Source organism: Humulus lupulus, chromosome 6 (assembly GCF_963169125.1).
Source record: "Humulus lupulus chromosome 6, drHumLupu1.1, whole genome shotgun sequence".
Taxonomy (NCBI): domain Eukaryota; kingdom Viridiplantae; phylum Streptophyta; class Magnoliopsida; order Rosales; family Cannabaceae; genus Humulus; species Humulus lupulus.
Genome location: NC_084798.1, coordinates 184,058,893 through 184,068,432, shown reverse-complemented (window position 1 = coordinate 184,068,432; position 9,540 = coordinate 184,058,893). Strand labels below are relative to the sequence as shown.

Sequence of the window (9,540 nt, the reverse complement as noted above, 5' to 3'; positions counted from 1 at the left end):
AGGACTAATTTATTTTGAACATATTATCATATTTATATTCCACTGTGATTACGTCACTATAAATACGATTAGCTATATGCTAGGGATTTAATAGAAGTTTATATTAAACAAATAATCATGAAAATAAACACATGTGAGCAAAGTGATTGACCAAGTCAAAAAATGATTTCTATTCTTTTATTGATAATAAAATGAGATTACAAAGAATTTGAGTTTTAATTAGGGCATAAAACCCCAACACACACCCCTCCACTTGACCATTCATTTTCCCACTTTTCTCGCTTAGCACTCATATGACCATGTGCTCATCCATTTCATAAACTTTCTGGGGAGAAACTCCAACTCCCATGAGCGGCGGCACTACCTCTAAGTTCACATAGGTGAAGTTCTTTCACCATGTTTCTACATTTAGAGATGCTTGTTGCACACAACTAAACTTCATTAAAAGCTTTAGGCTTAACCCTCACTCGGTAGCAACCAACACTAACCATCCTTGGATGGAACTAATGATTTTGTTAGTGTTGAAACAATTCATCCAACAACTTGTTCTTACCCATTGAACTCTTGCCCTTGATGTTCACAAGTTTGGAGTTGGGTTTCCATCATTGGTGAATATATTATTCTAGGAGTTTTAGTCCCATCCCTTTTGAAGTAGAACTTACTAACCACTTCGCAAGAGGTTTTATAAATGGATCTGATAAGTTCTCACTTGTCTTTATACATGAGATCGATATGATTCCTCATCGAATCAATTGTCTCATATACTCATGTCTTAGACTTATATGTCTAGACTTCTCATGCCATTATAAGCTCTAGCTAACGTGGCTTGTTTATCACCACTGGGATATTCCTCATGAAACCCTTTAGCCACTTGGCCTCTTTGCCATTTGTCGCTATAGTTATAGACTCATTCTCCATAGTTGAGTGAAATATATGTTTGTTTCTTTGGGCCCTAAGAAACCTCTCCTCTTTTGAGCATAAACACCCAACCACTTATGGAGAGATTATCTCCTACACTTGATACCCAACTCGAATCGTAATATCCTTCAACTATCTTTAGGAACTTTGAATGATGAAGGCCTAGATGCTTGGTCCTTTTAAGGTACCCTAGAACTCTCTCAATCTCTTTTCAACGTTCCATACTTGGATTGCTAGTAAACCCACTCAGTTTACTAACCGCTCTACCATTGTTCTTTTCAAGCTTTATGCTTGAATCAAATGGTGTAATAACCTCTTTGATTTTGAGATTACTAAACTTGTCAAGCACTTTCTCAATAAAGTGAGCTTGACTTAAGGCATAGCCCTGACTATTTCTTCTCACTTTTATACCAAAGAAGGTATTCACCTCTCAAAGGCCATTCATTTAGAAAGTGGAAGATAGAAAGATCTTCGTTTCCATTATGCCTCTCATCTCATTAGCCATTGCTTTAACTCCTGGAAGCTTTTCTCACATCTGTCGGACCATATAAACTTCAAGTTCTTGCGAGTCAGTTCTGTCAGTGGTGTAGCAATCCTTGAGAATCCTTCCACGAAGTGCCGATACTACCCTGTCAACCCAAGGAATCTCCTGATTTTTGAGGCGTTCCTTGGCCTCGACCAATCCCTAACTGCTTCAATCTTGGTTGGATCTGCCATAATCCCGTCTTTACTAACAATGTGACCAAGGAATGTCACCTGTGGTAACCAAAACTCACACTTCTTAAACTTGGCATACAACTGATGCTCTCTCAACCTCTATAATACTAACTGGAGGTGCTGCTCATGCTTTGCCTCTATCTGGGAACAAACCAAAATATTGTCGATGAAGACAATTATAAACCGAGCTAAATAATCCTTGAACACCATGTTCCTTAGATCACTACAAGAAAAAACATTTAGAATAACTCTGAAAAAGTGCTATAAAAAACAGTTTATAACACTTTATCAAATGCTAACATAGGCCGTGTTATTAAAAGTCCAAACATTTTTATAATAATTTTCAAGTGTTATCAATAGTGTTATAATTAACTATTATATAACATTTTTTCTTTGTTATAATATACATATAATATCTATTTATCAAGCTTATAAATATGATGTCAGGAGCAACTAATTACGCCTATTTCATAACATTATTTAAGAGTTATAAAAAATGTTATTATAGATTTTTTATAACATTTCGTGCTTGTTATATTATATTAATGATAACGTTTGGTTATAGTTGTAATTATCTAAACTAAGCACTATAATATGTTATAAATGATGAATTTATAACAATTTCTTTTTGTTATATTATAAATGTAATAGCATTTATTATTGTCATATATTTTTAAACAAATTATTATATTTTATTTATATAATATTTTAATAAATTTTATTATGTATATATTTTGATCAAATATATTACAAAAACAAATATTCACAAAATATTAATATCATTACATTAGTAATTAGTAATTAAGTGCAATACAAAAGATTTCTAAAATATTAACTAAAAAGTTAAGCTAATATATAAAAGTAGTACACCACAAAATAAAAAATAAAAAAAACACTTCTAAAATTTTGTAGTCGAACTCGAATCTGTCATCACTGGATCATGTGGTATACTCCGAAGAAACTTTATATAGTAGGAAGTACCTGACCAAATTTAGAACACAAACTTAAAACCAATAAACGAGGTCACAACAAGTCTAATTAACATGTCTCAAGTAAAAAAAGTTTAGGATATAATTATTATTTTTTTAAATGTAAGGTTCAGTAGCATAACAGCTATTTTTCAATAAATCCTAAATTTACATAAGTAAATTACTAGCATTTGTAGAGTACAAACTTGTGTTAGTGTGAGAATTTACATTAAAAGCATTGCAAACAAAACAAAAGGATCAAGAGCACAAACCTCAACCAGATGTGGAACTGAGAAATGTAGGTTTCAAGAGTAACCTTTCCAAGCCATCTACATATAAATTGTCAAAAGTATAACGTTAAAAAAATTAGAAGAATAAATGATCCTGATGTTTGAGCCTTTTTAAGGGTTAGACAATTCATATGGAGAAATTTCGGAACTGCTGGGTGAAGTTCCGCAAACTTATATAAACCCTGGTAAAAAAAAAAGAAGAGAAATTAAAGACAGAAAGAAGTGTCTTGTGAATCTATGCAAATGATTTATGTCATCATAATATTATCCATATTATTACTCATGTATAACACGCACGTTATAGGGATCCATGAGGTGTAGGGATGGAGCTTGTTATATGAAACCTTGTCGAGCTTGTAAATGTACTCGAACCATAAATAACCAACCTACACAAAGGATCATGAATGAAGTGAGAAGAATATATATATATATATATATATAAAAGAGCCATAAAAATCATCACTGGCGTTATATAAGCTCATGATACTAAAATTGTTGTCACATAAATGCTACTCACAAATACGGAAACAGCAGCTACAATCCCTTTGATTGAAACTCTCTTCTTGGTTTCTGTTTCCTCCAATTTTTCCATCCACTTCTCAACCTAAGATAAAACAATATTGTTCAGCTAAAGAAACCAAAAGGAAAAATAATTATTAGACAGGCGAGCATGAACATTCAATGATTTACATTTGGATGACGATATGCATATATCATTCCAATAATCCATATATAACGATCAAGTCAAGATCTGAAATGCCACTCATGCAGCCGAGAGAGATCTGGCTTTGCAGGATCGGTATACCCTGCATGGTGCAGAATAAGGAAAGATATGAGATTACTTTAGTTTTAGTCTATTTTTTTTTATTTTTGGCGATCAAAAATCTATTGTTAGAAAATACATATGACACATTAAATGGAAATGAAATAAAAATCAAATCACCTGAGTAAAACATGCAAGACTAAAATCTTTTCTGATGTAATAGTAGGAAAAGTTGCCAAATCCAATCATCCAAACATATGCAGCAATAAAGACACGGATCGCATTATATATCTCAGTTGCAGCAAAGTAATGATACATCAAAAATAGGACCTGTTAATGGGAAAAAAATAGTCATGGTCATAAGATATGGAAATTTTAATCAGAAACTGTTCGCAGAAATAAATTTTCAAGATAGGAATTTAATAATTTCAAGTAATGTAGGATCAAATAAGGTTTGTAGGCTCAGTTCTCAGAACTGAATACTTTTATGGTTCCAGACTCCTAGAATAATCAAAGAAAAAGAAAGAAGATAAAAATGATTTATCTTTGTTATGGCCACATGAAACTTAGTGCCATTAATTCGATCAACCAAATATGAGTTTATATATGTATGAATATATATATATATATATAGAGAGAAAAAACAGAGAGACAGAAAGTAAAATACTAGTATATCAAGAATCGGTGAAAGAAGGTGCAAAACAGAGGTTTGTGCTCTTGAATAATTAAAGCATTGCAAAGAATTTCAAACTACTAGGAATTAAAAGCTTATTGATGCTGCAAAGCAAAGCAAAGATAATTGGATGATTTAAGTTAATTACAACTTACTGAAGTACCTTTCTGATTGAAGTATATATACTATCCTTTGCTGTACTTGGTTTCTCATGTCTTGGTACACACAACACAATCAATCTGGGTAATGCAGCCACTTATTCCCTAATTTGTACAATGCTAGTTACGGAACATAAACTATATGATGAGAACTCACTACTAACACTTGTGTTTTATCAACCTTCATATAGCCTTTGATCAAAGTGAATCTGGTAAACCCCATTTGATAACATCAGTTCATATAACTCTTTCAGTTTTCTCCACTTTGCAAAGAGAATCAATTACAATACTATATGTACATACATCAGCTAAAATTTCAGAATCAATCATGTTGATTAGGAGTCTATGGGCTTCTTCAAAACTACCAAATTATATAAGCAGATTAATATCAATCACTTGAAACTTTAAAGAAGGACCCAATACCCTTGCCCAAAGACATGTTTCCTTTTCCTTTAGTTCTATCTCAGTCTACCAATGCCTAGGCCTGTTTACCATCTCAGACGTACAAGTTGTTTGAGCTGCTAGCAGCAATGACTAATTTATTATCATGAGTCATAGTCAGATCAAGAACAAAACCAAGGCAACAGTAGAGTGTGCGACTTAATGATCCAGTATTGGTATCCCAAATTTTGATTGACCTGTCCTGTCCACCAGTAATTAATTGATCAGAATTGTACTCAACACAATATGGAGGCACAACCACCTTCATGGGCATGGATCTTATTTTTGCATGTAGAGGGAAAAAATGACTCCACAAAGCCAAGTTTCCATAAACAGAAAACGAGCACACGCACGCACCGAAAAAATGAAAAAACCATCTAACTCTGTTCTATTAACCAATAAAAATTACTCATTCCAATAGTGATATATTCCACTAGCACATTAGAGCATCTAAATGCGTGTTACACCAAGAACAAAAAGGTTTCAAAGTTAGAGAGAAAACCTGAGAAACTAGAGGCTTCGATAGAGCGATATAGGCCAGAGCATGAGCGCCTTCTTCAACCAAAGTCGCTTTCGCAAAGCCTTTAATGCATGCTTTATTGCCTCCCTGGCTATTTCTTCCCGCGATCTAGATAGATAATAGTCCCACCAAAACCATAGTCAAAACCAACACTAACACAGCTCCATCCACAGATCATCACTGTGATCACTGAAACCAATTCGATAGTTTCCCCAGAAAATGCAGGCAAAATTGAATAAAATCCATAAATTTACTCAAAGCAAAATCAATCCCCAATTTCTATAAATCGTAATTAATTAACCAAGGCAGTCCTTTGTATATAATAAACTTTCCAAAAACCAAACAGAAGAAGAGTTGAAAAACCACATTGCTAATAAAAAAACTTACAAAACGATCGAACTGGAAGATTTTTCAGCGATCGATCGAAGCTTACAAGGAAATGGGTTTGGGTTTTGGCAAAAAGAATTGGGAACTTGGGATTGGAACTAGTATAAATGAATCGTGAGCTTGATAATAAGGTTATCATCACCAATTTCCGGCGATTAGATTGGCGGCGAGTCACCGTCGGTGAGGAGAGCAGGTGGAGAAGATCTAGGATACTTCGTTCAGAGAGAGAGAAGAGGTTTTTTTTTTTTTTTTTTTGTATGAACAGGCTTTATAATTAGCCTTATTATATTTGTCAGCCCAATATTCAAAAGCCAATGGTATTATTTTTAAGATATTGACCCAATTTTTCAATAATAACACTTTTCAAAAAGTGTAATTTTTTTAATGTGATATAAACTCTAAAATGTTGTAGTGGATCCATAAACGCCACTGAGGCATTGGTCAATCCAAATGACATGACTAGAAACTCGTAATGCCCATACCTCGTGCGAAATGTTGCCTTTGGAATATCCTCCTCCTTGATCCTCAGCTAATGATAACCAGATCAAAGATCAATCTTTGAGAACATTATCTTACCCTGCTATTAGTCAAATAGGTCCCATCCTCCCTATCCCTCAGTAGTGGGTACTTGTTCTTGATTGTCAGCTTGTTCAACTCCTTGTAGTCTATAAACATTCTCAGAGTCCCATCCTTTTTCTTCACAAATGAAACTGGTGCACTCCATGGTGAGAAGCTAAGTCTAATAAATCCCAAGCCAAGTAGTTCTTGTAACTGCACTTTCAATTCCTCCAGTTCTGCTGGAGTCATTGTATATGGTGCCCTAGACACTGCATCTGTACCTGGTGCCAATTCAATAACAAACTCGATCTCCCAGTGCGGTGGCAATCATGGCAGGTGTTCAGGAAACACATCTAAGAACTCACAGACTAGTCTAGTCTCCTCTGGTCCCACTGGCACGACCCTAGTGGTGTCCACTACACTAGCTAAGAATCTTATGCAACCTCGTTGCAATTGGTCTCTAGCTCAATACTGATATCATACGGATATGGGGTCCATGCATAGTGCCAACAAAAACAAAGGGGCCCTCACCCTCAGGCTCAAAACTCACCATCTTTTTCTTGCAATCTATAGTTGCCTCGTACCTGGCTAACCAATCCATTCCCAGAATCATGTCGAAATCATCCATACCCAACTCTATCAAATCCACTGATAGTTCTTTGTTGTCAACCATCACTGGCAATAACCTAACCCATCTCCTAGATACTATCAGCTCTCCAGTAGGCAATAAGGTCCCAAATCCAACATTATAATAGTCACAAGGTCTACATAATCCATCAATTACTCTACTAGAAACAAATGAGTGTGTAGCACCAGAATTAATCAACAAAAAGTAAGAAGTGTCAGCACTAGAAAGTTGACTTGTCACTATTGAGGAACTAGCCTCAGCATCTACTCGTGTTAGGGCGAACACTCAAGCAAGAGTCAAGCTGTCCGCCTTCCATGGTTCCTCTTTCTTCGAGCTCTGGTAGTATTTCTTGAGATGCCCAACCAACCCACACAAATAACATGCCTTTGCCCAACATTTTCCCAGATGGCATAAGTAGTTTCCCTAGGCACTGACGTAATTCAAACATCCAGAGCTATTTTAGCACTTAGCCCCTAAACAAAATCTATCCTACCCGACTGCGTCTGTAGGCACCAAATTAGGTGCAAATTTAGCCAGCGTGTCAAATTTCAAGGCATACTCAGTAACTGACATACTGCCTTGCACTAAACCAGTAAACTCATTCATTTTCGCATCTTTAACTGCATTACTGTAGTACTTCTGATTAAACATGTCTCGGAATGCATCCTAACTCATCGTAGCAATATTTCGTGATTGGGACGCTACTTCCCACCAGATACGGGCATCGTCATGAAACATAAAAGGTGGCACATGCCACTCTATTATTACCTACCACCCTCATAAAATCCAGGATGGAGGTAGTTAGGCTCATCCACTACTCATCCTTGAGTGGATCTGGACCTCCCTCAGAAGTTGGTGGGTGTTGTTTTCTGAATCTATCGTATAACAGTTTCCAACTATTTTCAGCCTCAGGCTACTGTACAGCTGGTACCACGGCAGGTGGCACGTCTGGTGCAGCGTACCTTGGCGGAACCTACTATCTCAGTAATCGAATCTCATCCTCCTAACTCTGAAGTTTGGCTTGCATATCAGCAAGCACCTGATGCCAGTTCTCAGGGACTGGTGAAGGGTTTTAACTCTGATTATCATCTCTAGCACTGATCCCAACGCCGACTAGTCAAATTGATTGCATTGGAGGCATAACTCTCCAAGTGTATCTGTAATCAATGACTCGTCTTATCAGGCAATGATAATGAGTTTTAGAATTCACCCATGGCCCAACACCAACAATTAAGCAAATACATGCAACCATAAGAATTTGAACAACGCTAACATATAATAGCAATGCTAATAGGCATGCCTTTTCATGTACACATAGAAGTCAAGGGCCAGACCCTATCAATATATCTCATGCTCCCTAATAAGGTAGGCAGATAAGGCATTTATATCTTATTTAAGAAGTTAAACACATAACCATATAAATAGTTAGCAAACCATGAGTCAAGCTTTTATTTAGTGGCGATTGTACATGCCCAGCCAATCTTCCGGAACCCTTAAACCTAGACCACTTTGATACCAAGTTGTAATGCCCTGGATAGCCAATACCATTACACTGTGTATTTTAAATAGTGTTGGACTTGCTAATCAAGTCATTTAGATATAACCATGTAACTAAAGTAATTAACGTATTAAGGTTTAAACATTTTTATCGTAGGAATAGTTATTTTCATTAAAAAGTTTAAGTCTGTACATGGGATCCCAAAATAAATGTTTAAAAAGTCATTTGCAACTCCAAAGGGTACTTACAACACAAGCCAACCTAAGTGGCAAAATTGGGGTTTGACTCTAGTCCTTCTTCGAGTCCTCGGTCGTGGCAGTCGAGCAACTACATATGTACATGCCGCCCCTAAAGCTCACCAACTCATGGCTAGTCTAGCTTCCCCTTTCCCTTACCTGCACCACATAACATTCGTGAGCTAAGGCTCAGCAAGAAAACTTAAATCAATAGATTTCGATGAGCAACAGAGTACGAACAACATAATTAGCAGGAATAACCTTACACAAGCGAACACATTGTTCAATATAAACAACCATTTAGTCACACAAGTGCAGATTTCACTTATAATAATTTAGGTGGTTTTCGGGCTGGAAAAGTGCATGCTGCACTCTCAGGTTGCCATAGCCAAAATGGCCTACGTTTTGCACGCTTATTGCAGACCCCATTCTTAGACCGAGCTTTCAGATCAGGTATAATCAGACATATAACTTACTTAACACACAATCAAATACAGTGTATTCAAGCATGCCTAACCAAGTAATCACAAGCATACTTATAGTCATGTTCATTCATAGGGGCCCGAGCCCTAATTGCAACCAGGGTGCATTTTTCTTACCTTTGGTCCAAGCGTAAACCGACAAACTTGATTCCCGAGAACGATCCTCTCCCAAGTCCTAATGCCAACCTAGTCACAACCCATAAATAACATCCTCATAATAATTTGATTTCATAAACGAACCCCGGAACCAATCCCGTGCTATCGAGACCTCTAATTCCACCAAACGGGGTGGTGAAATCATCC

The 9,540-nt window shown here is 36.2% G+C and overlaps 1 protein-coding gene and 1 long non-coding RNA gene across 4 annotated transcripts; both read right to left on the bottom strand.

Moving 5' to 3' along the window:
- Positions 1-2,397: 2,397 nt before the first annotated feature.
- Positions 2,398-3,543, bottom strand: LOC133782799 (protein REDUCED WALL ACETYLATION 3-like). 3 transcript variants are annotated; one of them, XR_009870719.1, is made up of 4 exons: positions 3,411-3,525; positions 3,238-3,279; positions 2,876-3,075; positions 2,398-2,616 (listed from the first exon to the last, which is right to left on the bottom strand). XR_009870719.1 is itself a non-coding variant. In XM_062222189.1 (4 exons), exons 1-4 carry the CDS (start codon positions 3,483-3,485, stop codon positions 2,574-2,576), a joined length of 264 nt encoding a protein of 87 aa, XP_062078173.1. In that variant the 5' UTR covers positions 3,486-3,543; the 3' UTR covers positions 2,398-2,573. The 3 variants fall into 3 exon arrangements, 1 of the variants encoding a protein (XP_062078173.1); XR_009870718.1 differs by having other exon boundaries at positions 3,191-3,279; positions 3,411-3,518; XM_062222189.1 differs by having other exon boundaries at positions 2,876-2,932; positions 3,191-3,279; positions 3,411-3,543.
- Positions 3,544-3,629: 86 nt separating this feature from the next.
- On the bottom strand, positions 3,630-6,257 carry LOC133782800 (uncharacterized). The gene is made up of 5 exons (XR_009870720.1): positions 5,836-6,257; positions 5,431-5,556; positions 4,493-5,130; positions 3,837-3,986; positions 3,630-3,699 (listed from the first exon to the last, which is right to left on the bottom strand). It is a non-coding gene; the product is annotated as an uncharacterized LOC133782800 (long non-coding RNA).
- Between the last annotated feature and the right edge of the window lie 3,283 nt (positions 6,258-9,540).

Excerpts from the sequence above, each read along its gene's own strand:
- LOC133782799 (XM_062222189.1), bottom strand. The coding sequence starts at position 3,485 with ATGGAAAAATTGGAGGAAACAGAAACCAAGAAGAGAGTTTCAATCAAA. Across the intron at positions 2,933-3,190 it reads ACCTCATGGATCCCTATAAC|ATGGCTTGGAAAGGTTACTC; the intron begins GTGCGTGTTATA and ends ATTTATATGTAG. Across the intron at positions 2,617-2,875 it reads CAGTTCCACATCTGGTTGAG|GTACTTCCTACTATATAAAG; the intron begins GTTTGTGCTCTT and ends AAATTTGGTCAG.